At 46.1% G+C, this 23,235-nt stretch overlaps 1 protein-coding gene across 3 annotated transcripts in view; it reads right to left on the reverse strand.

Moving 5' to 3' along the window:
• Positions 1 to 23,235, reverse strand: part of LOC138521874 (E3 ubiquitin-protein ligase TRIM39-like) — a 225,539-nt gene that overhangs the window by 131,406 nt on the left and 70,898 nt on the right. For all 3 annotated transcript variants that reach the window (XM_069635029.1, XM_069635031.1, XM_069635028.1), the window contains 2 exons: positions 11,372 to 11,602; positions 1,082 to 1,104 (listed from right to left, as the gene is read on the reverse strand). In XM_069635029.1, the coding sequence (XP_069491130.1) occupies positions 1,082 to 1,104; positions 11,372 to 11,602 (254 nt within the window). The remainder of the gene's footprint in view (positions 1 to 1,081; positions 1,105 to 11,371; positions 11,603 to 23,235) is intronic.

Here is a 23,235-nt window from a genome sequence, read left to right on the forward strand (position 1 = left end):
GATGAAAAATGCCCGGTAAAAACACATAGAACCCACAGGGGTGGAATTTAACTTCACAATTCCTGGGAATAGAGCGGTGCCTTTAAAAGATACCTCTCTCTTCCAAGTCATTCCCAGGAAAAACTGCCAGGGACATTTTCATGGACACTAACAGGGAGAGCTAACTTCCAATTAACTATCTGAAGCGACAGGGAACGTCTTAAGGGGGCACTAGATAATTTAGTGGCCTGCAGAGGACTATTTGTTAGAACCTCTGGCCCACAGAAAGTGCTGTCAATAACAGTGGTACTGGAAGTAGTGTCTCTGATTCCAGTGGTAGGGTGGCCGTGCACTATAATGGAATGGACATACTAAGTATTGGAGGGAAATACCCCACTCCCTGTCCCCTTTCCGGGGCTTGAGCCTCCCACATTAAGCAAAGCTGAAGACATCTCTGGGATGTCTGCACAAGGGCAAGTCTTCCAGTGACCAGAGGCCATGCTTTAGGCACTCTGCTCAGCAGCCTTTTTAGGACAGCTAGGCTGACCTCTGGGATGGTCAGTTTTTCCACAGTCCAAGCAGGTGCTAGGGAGTCTGGGAATTACTGAGGAACCACCACTCACCTTTGAGTTAGTGGTGCCATCCTTCTTTTTGGACCCAGCCACAAGGGGTTACCCACTTTTACTTTGAGGCCCTGTAAGAAGGGAGAATGTTGGCCTGCCTTACCTGTCCCCTGATCACTGTGGTTAACTCTGTGAGAGACCCACAAGTCAGCCATCTTTGCTAGTTCCCTTGGATCAGTGATGATGGAATTAGCTAAGTGCTAATGCAAGTCAGGGAAGCAAGCATACAGGGGGTATATAGGGTTACACAGAAGGCAGGCCTTGCACTGTGAGCTTAGAGAGAGAGAGTGAGAGGCTTGCAAGTGGTAATGTAAAACCCAGAGTCTATATTTTTAAATCACACATAGAAATGTTAAATCTCCCAGAAGTTAAGATGGAGCCAGGGTTTGTAGTGTGTAATAAATGTGAGGAACAGAGGACATCCACCGGGATAAAAGTGAGTCCACATTGAGGGCACATCAAGGCATGAGGAGACGTACCTTCTCAAGACACTCTTCACATCCTAGAGAGAGAAAGAGAAAGAGGACAAGATAAATAGTCATCCTACATTGTTCTAAATATTGATTTCCATTTTACAGAGACCCTGAGCTGTGATTCAAGGAAAGAGTTAGGTCGCTGCATTATCTAGTCTAGGAATCAGTTGAGCCTTCTGTGAGGTTTCTGGTCAGACAATGTTTGTGCTGGGAACTAGAGCCACTGTGTACTAAAGGTGGGGGGAGTAACATTCAGCTCAGACAAGTGGCCAGAGCCTGACATTACTGGGATATTTGAGGTTGCACTTAGATGTAGTGACTGTCATACAAACAAGGCATTAACTGTGATTAGATGGCATTACTGAGAGGTGCTGAGGTCGCACTTTGCATCTGCAGCACCTACACAAATGGGAATGAACATGACATACAGTGACTTTACAGGCATGCCAAGCACTAACTGGCATTAGATGAGTTTGAAGCTGCGCTTTGCATATAATGGAAACAACTGCACAAGTGGGAGACTGCACTAGGCATTACTGGGGTGTTTGGACTGGACTAGCTGTCATATCTCTCTCTCTCTCTCTCTCTCTCTCTCTCACACTCTCTCTCACACTCTCTCTCACACTCTCTCACACACTCTCTCTCACACTCTCTCACACACTCTCTCACACACTCTCTCACACACTCTCTCACACACTCTCTCACACACTCTCTCACACACTCTCTCACACTCACACACACACACACACACACAAACACCAGGGTGGTGTGTCAGTGGGTGAGAGCAGTCTTTCATGCTGTCCCTCCCTCTCGGAGGTGTATTGTGAAGTGCACTCTCTTGGTTCTCTCTGTCTGGACAGTGTGGTGTGCTCACTCTGGTTCTCTCTGTCAGTGTGGTGTATCCCTCGGTTAGAGAACAGAACCTGCAAAATCACACTAGTGCAGTCTGGTGTGCGCTCTCTCTGTGTCGTTGCGGTCTCGTTTTCTCCCTCCTTCTGTCTCTGTGTCCCTCCATCCCTCTGCTTCCCTGTTCCTTCCATGCCACGCATCCTCCCTAACACTCCCTCCATGCCCCTTCACCTCCATCTTTCCCCTCCCTCCTTTCCCCATTTGTCCTCGTCCCCCTGTCCCACTACCTCTATTCCCCCTTTCTCTCTGCCCCCTCTCTCTTTCCCTTGTCCATCTTTCTCTCCCCCTCTCTTTTTCTTGATGGATTATGTTATGTGTGTGATTTGTACAGCGCTTACGGCCACACTCGGGCATCAAAGCTTTTGCTAACCTGACCCCCGGTTTGTGGAGTAGAGAATGTTCTCAGTTTATCGTGGAAGACCAACAGCAAGCTTGCTGTCCTTATTCTAGAAGCAGAGAGTTCACAGCCTGGCCACCTGTACTTGGTAAGAGCTGCCCAAAGCATTTATTCCATTTAAAAGACAGAGTTGCAGCCATTTGTCAATTGAGCAAAGGTGCCATGGTATTTCACCCCATTATGCCCTGCGGGGTAGGACCAACAGGTGAGACACCATCTCATTTCAGAATATCCCTTCATAATAGTAGAACAAGCATTAATAAAATATAGTGCCTTGAAGGGGATAAGCAAGTGATGTTCCTATATTGTATTCTGTGAGGATATAGCAAACATTACTTAATGTAATCGTATTTCTGATGCTTGTACCTGCTTAGATTCACATGCTATGCATAGTCTGCCATCTAGTGCTAGTCGCAGAGTACTGAATGACTTGTTTTCGAAATTCGAAATGGGGCGTCGACTGGGCGTGTCTGTAAGAATATCGCTTGTGTGATATGTACTGTACCCATGGTCCTTCATGCGTCGATATCCCTCAGATTGCTTTGTTTCTGACATGAGGGAGCATGAAGTGTTTGCGTGAGTACAACAAAGTCAAAGTATAAAAGATAAAGGTGAAAGACATCTATGAACCATGAACTCCAGGAGGCGAGGAAGGCTGGGCACATGTGAATCTAAGCAGATACATGCACCAGAAATACGATTGCGGTAAGTAATGTATGCCTTCTGAGGCTTGTGGATCTGCTTATAATCATTAGTGAGAAGTACCTGTACGAGGTGGGTTGTGTGAAGGTACAGTGGCAAATAGATGTCTTAATACCTCTTGACCCACCTGTGAATCTGCTTTAGGGTGTGTGTCTAAGCAGTAGTGTTGTGTGAATGTGTGAATGGAACTCCAAGTAGCAGCTTTGCAAATTGCATCTAATGGAACATTTGCAATGAAAGCTAGAGTAGCCCCTGTGCCTCAAGTAGAGTGGGCTCTCTGTGTGAAAGGTAAGCATTTTTTAGATAGTGAGTAGCAAACTTGGATGCATTTGACTATCCATTTTGAGATAGTGGATTTAGAGACATGATCTCCTTCTCTACCAGATGCTATGGAAACAAAGGGCTGATCTGTTTTTTGTAGGGGTTCCGTTTTGTTTAGGTAGTGTGAGGGGTCAGAAATGTGAGGTGGACAACATTTAGATCATTTTTCAAACAATGCCGTTTTATTAAATCAAAAGTGCAAACCAACGCCTCACTTGCCCTACTATAACAGGGATTTCTCTGCCTACATCAACTAAGGAAAACACTCTAGCATAACATTTCTGGCCCTCAGACTTATACATAAACATAAACAAGAAAACATATGGAAATACTTGTATTAGCAACACATTCAAGTCTTTGATTGTAACCTCAGCGAATTCCCCTTCCCCAGGTTTTAAGTCAAGGTTAGTTCCGTTGAATAACTCAAAACAACAAGAAAACCCAGGTTTGAAACAAAGTTCCAACACAGTTTTCGGCCAAGTCAGTTTGATAAGAAAAACTTCCAACACTCCACAGTTCAACACAGAAAAGATCCTTTTCCTCCAGGAAATGCACAAGTCAAAGTTCCTTAAACAGTACCAATAGATTTTCGGTTAGGATGTTTTCCGTCACAATTTAGTTGATTCCCAAAACACAGTTTAGTTGAACTCTCATCACAGTGCTTCTCTCTCAGCACCATGAAACACAACCACTTCTTTGTCAGGATAAAGTCACAGTGTTTCTCTCCTAACACCGTGAGCAACACCTGCTTCCTTCACAGTACATTCAACATCTGCCCGGGTCACTTTATACCAGGACTTCCACTTCCACCTGGGTCACTTTATACCAGGACTGCAACTTCTGCCTGGGTCACTTTATACCAGGACTTCCACTTCCACTTCTGCCTGGGTCACTTTATACCAGGACTGTCAGGGCTGGGCAGATTGGCAGCACTTCATGTAGGAAACTAGTATCCCACAGTCACCAAAGCCTTGTGAAACCTTTGAGTAAACCTTATATGCTGTACATAAGGAGGGTGTTTCATCCCTATTGCAGGCAAAGTATGCAGGGGCTAAGAAACATCAAGAGACTACATATCCCAGCAGGCCGTGTGCTTCACAAGCCTGCTGGGAGGAAAATATCTGCACGCGGGCTACGCCCAACGAACAGCGCATGCGCGAACCGCGCCCACGCTTCCCCGCTTGCTATTCCGGCTTCAGAGGAGAACGGACGTGTTTCCCAGCGCTCCGCTCAGGGCCAGCCTTCGCGGGGCACTTCGCCCGCCTGAACTCAGCACAGGCCCCGCACCAACTTGAGATAAGTGCTACTTGATATTTTATCCGCGTGCAGGGAGAAAGACTAACGAAGCGGCTGAGGTCACGGTGCATGCAGATATAGGATTCTGGCGGTTCGGACCGCAACGTATGGCTGAACAATAACCCGCATGCAGAGTGCTTATGTGGGGGTGACTGAGGGAAAACGTTCGGGTGAGGCAACCCGACACGTACAGTTTCGAGTCTCCTACGGGGCAGGGCAGGAGGCACGTGTGCGGAAGCACGGGTGAAGACAACCCGATTCGAGCACACCAGCGGGTCACGTAGTGGTTTGGGAGCACAAGTCTGTGCTAGAAGGTGTAGTCTGACCCAGCACACGCTCATTGTATTTTTGGTATTTTCCAGCGGAGCTCGCTACGAACTTTCGGGGACTTCCCATGCCGCGTCAAGGAGAACAAGCTCACGACCCGCAGCTAAGTACATTTCTGGTTCCTTACTAAAGTATATATATTGTCTAAGCTGCCAGGTACTCTGTAAATGACAAGTGATATTGTGTAATTGCGCACGTTAGCACGGGCTTTTGGTAACTGCTGAAGAGAATGCAGTGGGGAATACAAAGCTCATGCTAACGCTGTTTTGGTGCAACCGTTGTGGTTAGAGCTCCAAGCAAAAGCTCCTGCAGTGGTTCCAAGCTCCACTACAAAGGCTCCCAATAACTGGTTATGGTATGACTGAGGATTAAATGAGTGGGCGGAGAACTCACCACGAAAATGACCAGTGGATGGGGCGGCAGGAGCTGAGGAGCATCTTTCCCTATAATTCCCATACCCATCCTGAACCTCACCCTAAACCTTTTTCCGGTGAACCTACAACCCCCTACCCATCCATTCAACAGACCCTAACCCTCTTTCCCCGGCGGGTTGCGGTAGCCTGAGTTTCCTATCAGGTCCAGGTGCCAAGGCCCTACGGGGAGGCAGGAGTTCGTGCTGCCTCTGCGCCGGGCAAGTTTGAAGACGCCTTGACTAGGACTTCCAATTCCACTTCTGCCTGGGTCACTTTATAGCAGGACTTCCACTTCCACTTCTGCCTGGGTCACCTTATACCAGGACTTCCACGTCAACTTCTGCCTGGGTCACGTTATACCAGGACTTCCACGTCAACTTCTGCCTGGGTCACTTTATACCAGGACTTCCAATTCCACTTCTGCCCGGGTCACTTTATACCAGGACTTCCACTTCCACCTGGGTCACTTTATACCAGGACTCCCACTTCTGCCAGGGTCACTTTATACCAGGACTTCCACTTTAGGGTGTCACGGTATTAGTTTTATGATGGTACAATAACCTTCTTGCCAAATGACGGTATATCATGGTTATCGCGGTATAGCAGGTGGAGTTAACTAATCTTAACAAATATTTTCTAAAAGGTCATACATTGTCAGATTTATCATCACAAACAAAACCAGGCACCCAGGGCCAGAATTGGGCTTTTCAATATACTTTCCACTGAAATGCCACCCCTTGCTTCCACCAAACTCAAACACATGTGTGGAGAGGAGGAGGGGCGGGGGGAGCCCTGCTGCGACTGGCAAAGCAAACTGAATGGCTTTTCTTAAGTGGTCATTTAGGCTTTTAGCCCCCCCACTGGCTACTGGTGAAGATGAACATGTTGCCATTTTGATAACCTGCATGCCACAGATCAATGGAGTCTGATGGTAGTATACGCTTGTGCGCATACACACAAACACGCACTCTCTCTTTACGTTACAGCCTTTAGTTTACTTGCGGGCCAATTGGTGTTCAGTAATCACGGACATGTTACACCTTGGTATGGCAGCAGGGAATACCCACAGAGATGAGTAAATTTCGCAGTGTGACTTATTATATGTAAATTCAATGATGGAACCAGGGAAATCCCCCATTGTCATATGTTTAGAAAACTTTAGCCATTATAAATATATAAACCTCAAAGCCGCCAACCCAAAATAAACCCTTTTCCTTCTTGGCACTATTTATTCTTCCTATTGCTAACATATTGATTTTGTGTCAGGCATGTGTGGTTTATGGAATGGCATTTAAAAATTGCTCCAACTGAAACTACTTGGCAGACGGCACATCCAACACTGCAAGACCAAGACTGCACAGCGCTTGCTTACTGCAGCCTTTCCAAATCAGATTGAAAAGCACACTTAACGGTATGAACGGTATAAACAATGTGACGGTTATTATTGTTCAATTAAGTGGTTCACGGTATCTTTAACGGTATACCGTAATACCGTTACATCCCTATTCCACTTCCACTTCTGTCTGGGTCACTTTATACCAGGACTTCCAATTCCACTTCTTCCTGGGTCACTTTATACCAGGAATTCCACTTCCACTTCTGCCTGGGTCACTTTATACCAGGACTCCCACTTCTGCCTGGGTCACTTTATACCAGGACTTCCACTTCTGCCTGGGTCACTTTATACCAGGACTTCCACTTCTGCCTGGGTCACTTTATACCAGGACATCCACTTCCACTTCTGCCTGGGTCACTTTATACCAGGACTTCCAATTCCACTTCTTCCTGGGTCACTTTATACCAGGACTTCCACTTCCACTTCTGCCTGGGTCACTTTATACCAGGACTCCCACTTCTGCCTGGGTCACTTTATATCAGGACTTCCACTTCTGCCTGGGTCACTTTATACCAGGACTTCCACTTCTGCCTGGGTCACTTTATACCAGGACATCCACTTCCACTTCTGCCTGGGTCACTTTATACCAGGACTTCCAATTCCACTTCTTCCTGGGTCACTTTATACCAGGACTTCCACTTCCACTTCTGCCTGGGTCACTTTATACCAGGACTTCCACTTCTGCCTGGGTCACCTTATACCAGGACTCCCACTTCTGTCTGGGTCACTTTATACCAGGACTCCCACTTCTGCCTGGGTCACTTTATACCAGGACTTCCACTTCCACTTCTGCCTGGGTCACTTTATAGCAGGACTTCCACTTCTGCCTGGGTCACTTTATACCAGGACTTCCAGTTCCACCTCTGCCTGGGTCACTTTATACCAGGACTTCCACTTCCACCTCTGCCTGGGTCACTTTATACCAGGACTCCCACTTCTGCCTGGGTCACTTTATAGCAGGACTTCCACTTCCACTTCCACTTCTGCCTGGGTCACTTTATACCAGGACTTCCACTTCCACCTCTGCCTGGGTCACTTTATACCAGGACTTCCACTTCCACTTCTGCCTGGGTCACTTTATACCAGGACTTCCACTGCCACTTCTGTCTGGGTCACTTTATGCCAGGATTTCCACTTCTGCCCGGGTCACTTTATACTAGGACATCCACTTCCACTTCTGCATGGGTCACTTTATACCAGGACCTCCACTTCTGCCTGGGCCACTTCATACCAGGACTTCACTTCTGCCTGAGTCACTTTATACCAGGACTTCCACTTCCACTTCTGCCTGGGTCACTTTATACCAGGACTTCCACTTCCACTTCTGCCTGGGTCACTTTATACCATGACTTCCACTTCCACTTCTGCCTGGGTCACTTTATACCAGGACTTCCACTTCCAACCCATCCTATGTTTTACGATGCTCCAGGTCCCAACTCCCCCGCCCCCCTTTTTACAAAAACACTGGACAGAGGGTGACTGGCAGTAATAACATCCACTTACACACATCATACTGGACCCGTCCCGCTAATCGGGTCAGGCAAAGTCAGGCACTCGATACCAAGTGCATACACCTGATACCCATTAGCTCTCCTCACATGAATAATAGGCAGCACCCAAAGACACACTCTGAGCAAGGCGGAATACGAGTACGAGCAGGGCTTCTGGGAAGAAGGCAAGCCGACTGGAGCAGAACGACAGACCAAGGGACGGAAGCAGCGGGTTGGAAACCCCAAGAGTTCCTTACCAGAGGTCGTTGCCGGCGACAGGCCGCGGACAACACGTGGAGAAGGCCAGATCCCACAAGTGAAGATTGCATTGTGTTCCGAGGCTGCCAGAGACCCACTCAGAAGAGACCCACACAGCCGGTGAGTTTGGAAAGCGATCTGAAAGACTGGTGTGTGTTAGAGGTTTTTGAAGTGGCAACATTTACCACAAGTGGAGGCCACGCGCGTGTGAATGAAACGCAGACCTCTGAATGAACTTTAAAGTGAACAAGTAGCTACAAAGACAGCGATACTAAGGAACGGAGTGGTCTGGTGAAAGGAAGTAGCCCACTCGAAAGTCTCTGTTACAAGTGAACTGTTTGAAACATAAGCGTATGATCAGCAAAAGTGAAATAAAGAAGAACTCCCAGAGAAAGGGGGGGAAAGTGAAAGTTGAACATTTAGTCCAAGTGGTCCTGCGAAGGTCATAGTTCAATCCATCGCATAATCGAAAGTCTTCGACTTGCTTGAATTGAAGAGACATTCTGAAAAGGGGTCTGAGCCCGACAGAGGGAGACCCGAAGTGAGACAAGCTTGGGGAAGGGAGCCTCCTTGCTTGTTCGCATTGAATTATATATGTTGAGGGGTCCAAGCCTGACATAGGAAGATCCAAAATGAGACAAGCTTGGGGAAAGGAGCCCCTTGCTTCTTTGTGTTGAACTTTATTTTTTGTGAGTTCTGAGCCCGGCAGAGGGGGAACCTTCTGGAACTGTTTTTGATGAAACCTTGTTTTGAAGCCAAAGAAAAGAGACTTAAATCTGGAAGGCCAGGCGGGCCTCGATCGATGTGGTGAACTGTTTATTGTGATAGAAGCTGAGCCAGGGTGTGTCATCCTGCCTACAGGGACAGCCTTATTCCGTGAGGTTTAACATGGGGAGGAGAGCTCGTTCAACCACACTTACATATTTCAACATTGATTTTCCTTTCGCATACATTTCTTCTTTTTACACTTTTGTACAAAGAATAGGGCAGGCATTAGGTTTTGTTAACATAGGCCATTTTGATTTGACAGACTCCACTAGGACTGCGTTATTAATTATTTGATGGTCGAGACGTCTCCCATCTTAGTTATAGGGCAGACTAGGAGTTTCTCCGACCCCAACCATTTCAATAATGGTTTTACAAATTGTACCCATTATGTCAGTGTCATACTTGTGATACCATGCCTCCCCTACAGCAAGCAATGTCTCTATCTCCTGAACATCAACTTTCTTATAGGGCCACTTTTCAACCACTCTTGTCTTTTTGTTAAGCCACAAACCAAGTACTTTCAATTCAACCTCTATTCGCTTTGACAATGTTAGTTCATGACTAGTTGCTGTTCCGTTCACACCATAGTCATTAATTTACAAGCTCTACCTTTAAAGATGTTATATTAGCCTCATTTCCTCTTCTAGCAACAGTTATTCTCAAATAAACCTTTACTTTAGCTTCTTTTGACTGAGGGCAAAGATTATCCAACTCTTGGCTTATTGTAATGCTTGTTTTCTTTGGGTCACAATATTGAGGTTTAACACTCGGTTTCACAGGATACAATGTTATTGTGACTTTACTCATGCTTGGTCTTTGTGTTAAAATCACTTTTAGGCACACGCAACTATTATTAACTTGGTTAAAGCAGTTTTTTATAAGGTTCAACACCTCCTTCCACAGCGTATTCGTCTATATGCGAGTGGTACAATTGTTGCACTCCCATTGTCTGACACAATCCGGTCAGCTTCAGTCAATTTCACTCCCTCGCGAGTGAAAGCAACTGGTTACAGTTGCCTGTCTGACAATGCCTGAAGGCTTGAGAACGCGCAGACACACTCACCGGCTTCTCGGGCCCCTGTCACTGGCTGCTGGACTTCTACTACATTGGTTTTCTCGACCGGCACACTTCCCTCTGCAAGCTGCCTTCGGTCCCACCACAGAGGCGCAGAGTTCGCTCTCCATGACCCCCTGGAGCATGTCAGCCTTCAGGCACTGTCTGCTGCATGTTTCTTGCTGCGAAATCTCTCAAATCAAGTTCACATGGGGGAAAGCTTTCAAATATTAAGCTTCCAGCTGTGCAACCTCTGCAATCCAGGCTTTGGGGCGAAAGGACTCAGGAATGGTAGCTGAAAAAATCCTGGTGTCCTTTCTTTCCTCACACTTCTGTGGATTCTGCCAGCAACGTGCTTTCCTCTGCCACTTTCTCCTGCCCCAGCTGCTTCTGCTACTACAACTGCTACTGCCCCTCCAGCCACAACCACGACTAATGGCCTGCACAAGAGGGAGCTTTTTAAGCCTCTCATCCTCCTTCAGGTGTGCTGTTAAGCCTAATTGCCTGACCTTCAGGTCTGCATTGCTCTTCAGCCATCTTCTTCATCCCAGTACTCTTGGGATTATGGGACTTGGAGTCCCAAACAGCAAAGTTAGTTCTAAATGGTGATTTTCTATTTTTGATTTTAGAACTATTTTGCTTATACATTTTTACAAATGCTTCATCCTGTTTCTTCTCAGAAGGGAAAGGCAGTTCATGTAGGCCACCATTTCCAGGTTTCCTTTCTCTGTACCTTTGGGAGCAAGGGGGATTTGTAGTTACTCCCTGTCCTGCTGACACCTCCGTTCTATCTCTGAGATCAGGTCCCTGGCAGTGGATTGCTGATCTAGTTCTATAGGTTTCTGATTCCCTCTCACCTTCAGTAGATCCACATCCTGTTGCTGCCACTTCCTCTGCAGCTCTGTGATCAGGCCCCTGTGGGTGGATTGCTGCCCTAGTTCTATGGGTTTCTGATCCCCTCTCACCTTGAGTAGATCCACTTCCTGCTGCTGGCACTTCCTCTGCAGATCTGTGATCAGGCCCCTGTGTGTGCTTTGCTGCTCCTCCAGTCGGGTCAGTTTCTCCTGAATCTTCTTCATCTTCTCCTCTTGCTCCTTCTCCAGTCTGCTGAGCAGCTGCTGTTTCTCCTTCTCCAGAAACTGCTTCAGGTGCTCAAATGTACTAAGGATGCTCTCTCTCTGCTTCATAATGTTTCCCTTAAAAATAGATTTAAACAAACAATAGACACATATTATATGTCTGATTATTTTAATAACTCTCATAACATATCTTACATATAACGCCTGTAGTGGTTCCCTCTCAATAACTCTTAAAATCATAAATCTAACGCACATGAATTACTAATTGACAATGATTATTTTTTATAAACCAGTTTTTATTAAGTTTTTTCTATATTCCAACATTATTCCTCATATCCTTGTTCAAATACACATTTTTGTTAGGGTTGACCATTCGTCCTGTCCCATTCCTCCTTACTCTCCCTCATTTTACCCTCTTCCTTCCCTTGCCCTCTATCCCTTGCCTCCCCACTCCTGTAGTATCTCGTACCGATGTGCCCCTTCTCTCAGGCATCCATGTCCCATTTCCCCCATATCTTCTGATACTTCTTCATGCCCCCCCCTATTCATGTACGTGGTCTCCTCCATTCTGCTGCAATGGTCCATTCCAGTCTCTCAGGTTCCCAAAGTGAGCATTTCCTATGTCCCCCATTTTGCCACTAGGTCCCTTTTCATCACCGTCGATGGTATGTGTATCGGTGTCTCTTCCACTCTACTTCCTTCAAACTCCCCTCTTTTATGCAGTAACATCATTTTAGGAATGTTCCTACTTCCCTTCAACATTTGAGACACCGGCCATGCGTTACTCTACCCATTTTATGCAGTCTATCTCTGGAATGGTATACATTAACCTCTCTTGAAGCCACTAGCGCTTCTATCAATTTTTCCTCCTCTATTGTTCCTGGGTCTCTTTCCCATCTCCCTTTCAGGTCTGACATGGTGGGGGTTTATTTATGACTTGATATAGTGTTGTTATCTCTTTCCCCTCTCCTTTCTCCCTGAATAGATTAATCTCCGGGGGATGGGGGGTGTTCGGGGGAAGTCCAATTCCCCTTCAAATTGAGCTTGTACAGTGTGTTTTAGTCTCATGTTTGTGAAGAATTCTTCCTGGCCCAGTCCATATTTCTTTCCTGCATTGTTCGCAATGGGTTATCTCTTTATTATCCACTATATCTCCCAGTCTGCATATTTCCTTTTCCACCCAACGTGGCTGCCTCACTAGCTTTTGTATATATTTAATATTGGGATTTTCCCACAGTGGGGACTGTCTGGTAGCTTTCCTTTTCCATCCCATAGAGTGTGCGACTTCCTTCCAGATCTGCACCAATCTCGGTCCTGCTGGAGGGAGAGTACCCTTCCCCCAGCTTCCGTACAGTATCTTTAAGGGGGTACGGCCTTCCATTCACGACAGTTCCAGTCTTGTGTGAGTTAGATTTCCCCCTCCAAATACCCACTCATTTGCTACCGCCAGATGGGCCATCCAGTAGTATTTCCATATACCCGGCAGTCCTACCCCTCCTTCATATACCGCTTTTGAGAGCATCCGCAGGGCTATGCATGGATTCTTGTCACCCCATAATAGTCCTCTAATTATAGCTTCGATCCTTGTGAACTGTGCCTTGGGTATTTTCACCAAAGTGTTCTGCAAGACATATAGCAGTCTAGGCAGTGCCATCATTTAAAATAAATATACCCTTCCGAGCAGTGTTATACGTAGGTTAGCCCATTGTTCAGCGTCATCTTGTAGTCTGCGATTTATTGGTTCTAGATTATTTTTAAGAAACACATGTTCTTCCTTTTGCACTGTTATACCCAGATACTTAAATCCCCCTTGCTCCACCCGGAGGGGGCATTCCTCAGGGACTGCATCTCCCCCCCCCCCTGTACTGGTATTATGACTGATTTCTCCCAGTTAACTCTGAAGACCGCAGTAAATTCTGAACTCCCGTATGGTATCCATTACCGTCGGGCCCGTTCTTCTGCAATCCCCTAGATATATCAAAAGATAATCTGCATATAGAGAGATTTTATCTTCCCAGTTCCTGGGTCATCAGAACCCTTCAATTGTTGGATCCGCTCTAATGCGCTCGGCTAGTGGTTCGATCGCTATGAGGAATGGCAGCAGCGACAGTGGACATCCTTGTCTCATGTCCCTCTGGAGCGGGAAGATACGGGATATGTGCCCATTCACTCTAACTTTCGCGAGTGGTTGTGCATTTAGTAGTTTCTTCTATTTTATGAAGTTGGGGACCAGGCTTACCTTTTCATTGCTGCTCACAGGAATTCCTGTTGCACCAAACCAAAGGCCTCCTCTAGTGCCATTATTGCGTGGGGACCCTCTAGTGAGTCAGATAATACTAAAGTGTTATGTGCCCTTCTCAGTTTCATCCTTTTGCTCTTCCTGGAACAAAACCACATTGACCTGAGTTCATTAGCTTGCTTATTACCCCTACTAGCCTTGTTGCTAGTATCTTGGCTAGGACCTTTGCCTCTCCATTCAGCAAAGTTATGGGACGGTACGAGGCACATTTATCGGTGGGTTTAGCTTTTTTAAGTATTATCACTATTGTAGCCATTCTCACGTCTCGTGGGAGTGTATCTTGTGCACAGCTTTCCATGAACATGTCCCACATTGGCTTGACCACCTTGTCTCAGATTTATTTCCAAAATTCAGTCGGGATTCCATTTGATCCTGGGGTTTCCACGAATTTAAGCTCTTAATTGCCTCTTGTATTCCTCCATCGTTATCTCTTTATCCATTACTTGTCGCGTTTGTTCAGCTACCTGTGGCAGGTTCACCACCATCTAAGTATCTCCCATTTTCGATCTCTGTAGGCCCTGGGACCGCACTGTATAGCCCGTGGTAAAAATGTGCAAAGTCGTCTACTATTTTTTTCCCTTCTGTGTAGATTGTTCCCTCCTCATTACCGATGCCCCTAACCCATCTGGACTCCTCCTCCCTTTTCTCCAATCATGCAAGCATCCTTCCACCTTTGGACCCGAGTTCATACACTCTGGCTTTCATGGCCCAGCATGCCTTTTTTGCCTCATCTGTCACCACTTCTTTGTATTGCCCAGAAACTTTTAGCATCTCTATTTTAGATTCTATTGCTTGTTCGTCTACGTGCCTCTTTTCTGTGCTAGCCACCTCTTCTTCTAGTGTCTCCAGCTTTTCCTTTCTTTCCCTCCAATATCGCCTTATTGCCGCCTCTGCCCTTCCCCTAACTACCGTTTTATACTTACCAAAGTGTGAAGCCACTCTTCACTGTGCTCTCATTCAATTCAAAGTATTTCTGCGTAGTCTTTCATCTCCTCGTGTATTGTCTCGATCCCTAGGTGGTATGTGTTCAGTCTCCATTCCCCTTTCCCCTTCAGTCCCTCCCCTCTTATAGTAATATACATCGGGGCATAATCCAATATCCCTCTTGTCAGGTATTCCGCTTCTATTACCCTCCCGGTGATGGTACATTGAACCAAAAAGTAGTCTAAGCGAGACATCGAGTTGTGTGCTCAGGAATAGTACGAAAACTGTCTTTTACTGGAGTGTAACCCTTTCCAGACATCCTGTAATCCTGTTGCCTCCAAAAATGTCACCAGCTTGGTGCGCGTCTCCCCTCCCCGGGAGTTTCCCCCATCTGAGAACATCTATTCGCCCGTGAAGGACGTCAGTAAAGTCACCTCTCACTATGGTTACATTTGCACCATGTGTTGCCAGTATCGCCTGTATTTTTTTAATTAAGTCTGGTTGTAATGGTGGAGGTGCGTACAAGTTCAGTATGGTAATTGCTTCCCCCGGTAATTCCCCCGGTCACTACCAGATTTCGTCCTCCCCTTATCTCTCCACTTGACCCAACTGGAATGGAATGCTACGACTGATGTGGACTGCCACCCTGCTGGAGCCTCTGTTGTATCCTGCTTGTTCCACCACCGTGTATTGACCCCTGCCCAAAAACCTACACTCTGAGCCATCAAGTGCGTTTCCTGCAATAGTACTCTGCAGGCTTTCTGCCTCATCAAATAGTTTGTCACCAGCCCCTCTCTTAATCTCATCATTTCGGCATTTCACAATCCTACATTCTCCTTGCATCGTTCAGTGTAGTGTCATTTGCCTCTGCGTTGTCCTTTCCCAGGTGTGAGATCCCTTGCCTTGTTGTTAAGTCAAGATGTATACCGAACTGCATTTGTGCATGTCTAACTACCCATATTCTCTCGCTCCCTGCCCCTTAACCTCTTGAACAAACCCAACAACACCTCCCTCCCCCACCCTATACTTCCCCCCAACTTGAAGCATCTGTTGACCCCAAAACAACTATTGCTTTTCCCAACCCTTGATAGGGGCCTCAGGATTTACAAGGGGGGCTATTCCTGCTGGCCGCTCAACCCGAAGTCTTGAATTTTACCGACTTGAGTCTGTTGCTTATTCACTGTTGTTGCTCTCATTCTCCCCCTCCCCACTCCACCCCCCTCCTGGGCCCACATCAATGTCAATTATTTGCAGTCTATCTTACATATCTGCTGTTTCCTGAATTCCAACTGCTTTTCCCTTCTCCCCGTGGGGGCCATTTCTGTTCCTGCATTTTTGTTTTGCCCCTTCTGCTTTATCCATTGCTGTTGGCCGATTGTTTCTGTCCAGTCCCATGGGCACGTGAAGAACCTAACTCCCTGAGGGCCGCAGACTCCGAGTGTTGCTGGATAAATTGTGGCATACTTTATTTCTTTTTCCCCTAGCTACCTGTGCACCGCGTTAAAGGATTGCTGCACATTTTGTACCGCTTTGGTGAAGTCGGGGTATATTGCAATCCTTGCCCCATTATACTCGAGTTCCCTTCTTTCTTGCTGCTTGTAAGATTACATCTCGATCGCGGTAATTTAACAGTTTGGCAATGATTTGTCTTGGTGGGGTGCCTCGCAGTGGCTCCTTACTTGGTACTATGTGCCCTTTCAATTGAGAAACATTTAGACAGCCCATGTGGGCCCATCTTTCTTCCAGCTGCTGCGTCCTTTTCTACATTTTTATCATGTCTCAAGGGGGTCATTACATCTTTGACAGACGATATACGCTCTTCCACTTCTCTTACTCGTGCTGACACTTATGCAGGTACTATCTCCGGAGACTGACATCCAGACCTATTGCATCTATCCTTTGCTCCAGCTGTGTCTTTGCCTCGTGTACGGCTCTCAAGATTCCCTGGGTAGCCTGAGATTCTGTGTTTCCCCTGTCCTCCATTGTCGACTATGGTCTTGTCTCTGGTGCTTGTTGTGTTTTGGGCCCTCCTGTCCTATATGCGTCAATCTTAGACTGATGGTTTGGTTTCTTGCCCTTATACTTATCCATTTTCATAATTGGGTGTAGCGTGGGTATCACTCTTTTGCCCTCTGTATAGTCTTCCAGAGAATTCCCTCCGCACTCTGTCCTGCCCCGCTCCCTCTATCTCCTTTGTTGCCGTGCCTCCTTGTAATAGCGCCTTTTTCCAGCCCCTCATGCACCATTTCACTGTTGACCTGGGGTGCTGGGGGGGGGAAACCTTTTAAAAATCCTGACGTGTCCCTTCCCCCAATTCCGTTCGGCCTTAGGGCTCCGGTTAGCCGATTGTCTGGAGGCGACTCCCAGTGCTGGGTGATGGTTGTAGTAGCTACTTGTGTTCCTTGCTGGTTGGCGCTGGTTACTGTGAGAAACCAGAGGGTGTCTCACCCGCTAGTCCCCAGGGATCTCTCTCTCAGGTGGCCAGGGCACGGCCATCACCTTTGGATACAGACCCTGGGGGTGGGCCAGTGCGGGAGGATCATCTGGGTGAGGGGTCCTTGGGGAGTGGGAGTGGTACACCTGATGGCGAGACGTGGTATCCCTTTCCCTTTAACACCTTTAACTATCAGGTAGGATACCAGGGAACTTTAACTCCCTCCCCTTCCCTACACGAACACTGCTACATGGACCGCCCACTCTGGGAGAAAACAGACTAATACCCAAGCAATGTACCTGACCTGTCCGACTACCGTGGTGAGGCAGAGTCAGGCAATTACCTTTGACAATACACACCTGACTTCAATTGAACTTCCGCACACGGATATATGTACCCCTACAGCTTTCTTTCATTTGCACACATCCAGTTTCGCCGTGCTCGATAGTATGTGATCTCCCTCAAAGACAGCTGCTTGGTTGATACAGCAGCCGAATGAGATTGCTGGTCCAGTTGTGTGAATTCATCCTGGATGACAATTGGTTAGGTTTGTTCAAACGAAAAAACTTTTGGGAGCTGGAAATACTGGCGAATTCATGACTGACTGTGCCATGATTATGGTAAGTAAGTAACTAGTTCAGTATTGTATACCTTTATCAACAGGCATGAAGTGAGGTTCAAACTGAATATCTATAACACAGAAGGTTTGATGGTCCTCTAACACTGAATTACTTACCCTAGTGCTGGGAATTCTAGACATGCTCTCTTTCTAAATTAAATCCGACAAGAAAAAGAATAGTTCTTTTTTACAACATTTTTTATATAAAAAATATGTTGAATGTTTTTCAGATTGAAGAACTAATGCATTTCTAATGCTTGAGATCTATAAAATTAAGAAATAATCTTTGTGCAAGGATGAAAGCCAAGATAAAGACGTGACACTAAGGTATTTTAAAATTTTAAACTTTAAGATAAGAAGTGCGGTTCTTGAGTTATCTGCATCATTCGTCCATATTATATGTTCTTCATAAATTCATTATATGCTACAGAATTAATGGTAGCCCATCATTTGTACACAGGGGATTTACCATTATGGGACAATGATGGAGAGGAGACTAAGGTAGTAATCTCACCAGGAAAGGTAATTATAATCTCCTCAGAGATACATACCACATTGAAAGTAAATAACTGTAATTTGAGATAATAACTCTCTCCCTTTTTTAAAATAATTTTGTCACCTGCAGATTTCTACAAAAAGGGTGCATGTGTGAACCCAGAATGTGAGGATAGAAGAAGCAGAAATGTTAAAATTGTAAAAAGAAAAATCAGCCTATCCATTACAATGCTCTGTTGAATCATTTGTGTGTTTACATAGCGTTGGAAATGATATATACTCCCAATGAATGTTCTGCAACAATGAGTTGTGAACTGAAACATGTTGAGGATTCTAAGAAACAAAGCTTCCAGGATATGGGGCCAATCTTGTGGATAAGCCTTAAACATTGCGTTGGATAGTCCACCTGGACCCGTTGCTCGCGAGTTAGTAGCTTTAGCTATAATCTCCAAGATGTCATCCAAGTCAAAGGAAAGTATCCACTCATGATTTGTCACCCTTTCCTCGAACATTGTCGTTACAAAAATCAAGGGTGAATAGTGCAGTTAAATGGGCTACCCAGGTTTCCTCGGCTATGGGGTTGACTTGTACCAATTCCTAAACTTTTGTTTAAGTAATTTCACTTTCATAATTCTCTCTTCAAGGGGAAAAGTCAACCATCTCAGTTCTGCTCTATAGGAAAAGATGTTAGTTTGAACTTTGAGATCAAACACATGCTTGAGTGAAAAAAAACTCTGTTTCAAGATGTTAACTATAAAGAGGTTTAACACGATCATATAATCAAACGGCTGCTGGACCAGCTCAAAAGTATTAGTGGCACAACCTTTAACCAACTGATTGTTAAAGGCAACGAGGGAACTCTCATTCCACCTGTACCGGTTTTTACCAGAACCAATCTCCAATCTAGGCCTATATATATCCTTCTTTCTTTGGTTCATGACCGGAATGGTCCAATTTGTTAAGACCATATCATGATCGCTCCTTCTTTGTTGGAGAACCTTTAATTCATCAATCCACATATAAATGTTACTTGAGACAAAAAAGTAATCTAGGCTGGGGGGGGACGTCCCCTTTTAGAGTCCAGTTGACCATGTGGAAACCTCTCAGTTCCAACAAATGCAACCCACTTCTGGCTCCCTTCTCTGCTGCAGCACCATTCCAAACAAAACAGGAGAAATTCAGATCTTCTGCCATTATCACAGCAAAAAGCTTTGGATCTAAGGCACAGATGTTTAAATGCTTCACTATCCCATCCAGAAAGGATTCAGTGGTTATCCCCGCTGGGTTCCAATATTAATTAAATAAGCCTATGACTCTCCCCGGGCCCCGTTGTGTGTTTTCCCATATCAATTTTGTCAATTGTATAAATGGGTTTGGGGACATCCAGGGTGATTAAACAAAGCCTCTTCCATTTCGACAAGCAGTTAACAGACCAGATGTAGGGCGGCCTTGTGTACCTCCAGTCGTACAAGATAGAATAAGAGAATACCCATCCAAAATGGGAGGAACCATAAACCACGTCTCCTGCAAAAAAATAATATCCAAAATACCCAACAGATTATCTTCTTTCATGAACAGTTGTTTATACCCTCTGGTATTCCATGAACGCATTTTTAGATGGTCTGTCGTTTTCAGACTGCTTAGCTAGTGGGCGCTTGATCTACTAATCAATTCTTCAGGAAGCCAAGACCAATCCTCCCTACCAGAATCAACCACTGCTGGTTTGATAAACTCTATCCCTCTAGTTCTCAACAAATTTGTCTGGGAACATGTCACCCTAAGAGGCAAAAAATGAGTGGGTTTGAAATTAATACTTGAGGCCCTAAGGAAGGATTTCGAGGAGTCCAAGACTTCCTCCCCGTCAACCTCAAATATGTCATATCCCAGTGGGCGCAGATGTTTCCCTGCATCCCATATTGTCTCGAATACCAATCTCGATGGAACTGGCAATAGAATTATATCCAAGATTTTATCATTAATAAATTCAACCATTGCAATATCTCGAGATTGAATAGAACGTAAACTAGGAACAGCGTCAAACAACCTCAAGACATTAGACCTATTCAATGTCAACAATACATTTGAATCTACCAAACGTTCGGATAGTAAACAATGAGAAGAAGTCGAATGGTATACAGCGGACCTCCGAGGAGAAACTGGAAGGTCAGTATTATTGTTTAAAGAATACTGACACTTTGGTTCCTCAGAGTTTGCTGTTGAGATGTCTCGCAATGGTTGTTCATGACTTCTGTCCCTACTCCGTTTAGTTAACACTGAGTCCTTTCTTATTTGCTACAAGGCGGCCCATACTGACTATTCCCATGGGACTGTTGATGAGATAATCTTTTTTGTTCCAGGGTACGAAATTCTGGGGAACGCAGAGTAACCTTAGTATCTGACACTTGACTCATTTGAGGACAGGACAAAATGTGATTATTAAAAAGTATTGGTTGTTTTATTGATTGACTCATAGGATCTTCATTTAAAATATTGGTAGGCGAAGGTTTTAACAGCGGGATACTTGTTAAAGAGGAAATCCATCCCTCAATAAAGGACACCTTCGAGTTCCAAGTGCTCAGAAGTGACACTTCAGAATCGTAACGTTTTACCAATGATTGCATAGTGGTATTCATTGCGGACAAGGTTATTTGCACTGAGGAGGTAACTGGGGCCATTAACTCAAAAGATCTTCTGGGTGTAGGATGTACAAATGATATTGAAGAAATAGAGGAGGAATCTAAGGAGTCGGCATACAATATTTTGGCGAAGCCAATAGGTTCACATCCTGGATTTTCTCCAAGCCCCTAGACCGCAGTGCTTGCTTCAAGGGCTCACTCCTCTTTTCCTTCCGAGCAGGGACCGCTTCTTGGATAGTCGGTAATACAGTCTGCGATATATTAGGAGACTAATCTGGTATTTGTATTTCCATGTGAGGAAATGAAGCACTGAAGTCTCTGGAACCTTCTCTGTCCAGATTAAGTGTGGTATATAGAGTAACATTATTATTTGCAGAATGGACCTGAGCCATAATCAGTGACGGTTCAGAAGAGATTGGAGGCACTGCAACACCCCCAAAAACCTTAGCTGTTTCTATCCACGTTCCTGGAAACCCCAATTACCTTAAGTCTAAAGTTTGTATGGTCTCCGGGGGGAACGGACCATCAGCGGCTTCTATCGTTATCGCTCCTGTTAAAACGGCTGAATCCAGATTGTCCGTAAACGTGATTAAGTGCTCACTTGTCACAGTATTCAAAGATTAATGGAAATCCACTGTTGGGTTTGACTGTGCTGGCACAACCCCTGTCAAAGGTCCACGTCCTGCCGTTTGAAGGAAGTTGCAAATGTCTGAGTATGGCCACTGTAGAATAATCAACAGCAAGGCACTTAGTGGTTGTAGCAGAGGCGTCAATGGACAGTTAATTGTAGAATCAGTTGCAAGGCGAGGTGCTTGGAGCAACTTTGCTAGCATTGTGGACTTCAATGTATAGGCATAAGACATATTCCCTATTAATTAAGTTATATTAAGTTAACAAAACAGTTGGCCACTTACTCCTGTCTCTATACTATACAAAGGTTGAAGTCAGAAGAGTGTTCTGTTTCAGTACAATAAGGCCTTCGTAGGAGCCCTGCGGAAGCACCTCCCAGCCTAACAGCCTAACAGCCAAACAGCACTCTGAGTGCACTCTACGAGTGTTGGTTTCTCCCCTGCACCTGAAGGGCAGTAGGCCTGGAGGTTGAGGTAGCTTGCCGTGCATCCTTTGCTAGAGGGGGATTGGGGAGGGGGTACAGGGCAGTGTGCCTGGAGGCTGAGCTAGCAGGCAGTGGGAGCTGGGGTGGGCAGGGCACTGGGCCTGGAGGTTGAGGTAGCTTGGTGTGTATCCTTTGGCAGAGGGAGCTTGGGGAGGGGGAAGAGGCCAGGTAGTGGGCCTGGAGGCAGCTTGGCATGTATCCTTTGGTAGAGGGAGCTTGGGGCTTGGGCGTGCAGGGCAGTTGCCCTGAAGGCGGAGGTAGCTTGGCGTGTATCCTTTGGCAGAGGGGGCAGGGAGTGGGGGCAGGGCAGTAAGCCTGGAGGCTGAGTTAGCTTGGCGTGTGTCCTTTAGCAGTGGGCATGGAAGTTGAGGTGGCTTGGCGTGTATCCTTTGGCAGAGGGAGCTTGGGGTGGGAGGGCAGGGCAGTGGGCCTGGAGGCTGAGGCAGTTTGGCGTGTATCCTTTGGCAGAGGGGGCGCGGAGTGGACCTGGAGGTTGAGGTGGCTTGGCGTGTATCCTTTGGCAGTGGGCATGGAAGTTGAGGTGGCTTGGCGTGTATCCTTTGGCAGAGGGAGCTTGAGGAGGGGGGGCAGGGCAGTGGCCTGGAGGTTGAGGTGGCTTGGCGTGTATCCTTTGGCAGAGGGAGCTTGAGGAGGGGGGGCAGGGCAGTGGCCTGGAGGTTGAGGTGGCTTGGCGTGTATCCTTTGGCAGAGGGAGCTTGAGGAGGGGGGGCAGGGCAGTGGCCTGGAGGTTGAGGTGGCTTGGCGTGTATCGTTTGCAGGGGGGGTGCAGGGCAGTGGGACTGTTTATGTAGAGTAGGCAGCGCGATGACGGGGTGTGTACTCTACTCTCTTAGGGGTGAGCGGGCACAGACAAGTGTGTGTCCTTTTTAGCTATACTCTTTTGGTGGGGGCAGGAAGCAACATCAGGAAGCAGTATTTTCTCTGGGCTCTCTCTCTCTCTGCATTTCTCCTGCTCCATACTGAAATGTGCTTCACAAAGTTATGTGTAGCTTAAAACGCCATCTCTCACTGGCTCTCTTGAAAGATGAAAACATTGCTCCAAATTTCTCTGTCATGCTCTGAGAGGTTAAACAAACAGAAAATGGTCAAGGCTACATTTAGTCACACTCCCCTCTTTTCTTAATTTGTAGCAAGTACCATGCAGCCTATTTTAGTTTTTCATAAAAATATCTGTTTTAATATTTCGGTACTAACCAATCTTGTACACA

Source organism: Ambystoma mexicanum, chromosome 13 (assembly GCF_040938575.1).
Source record: "Ambystoma mexicanum isolate Mex_15411 chromosome 13, UKY_AmexF1_1, whole genome shotgun sequence".
In the NCBI taxonomy this organism is placed as follows: Eukaryota; Metazoa; Chordata; class Amphibia; order Caudata; family Ambystomatidae; genus Ambystoma; species Ambystoma mexicanum.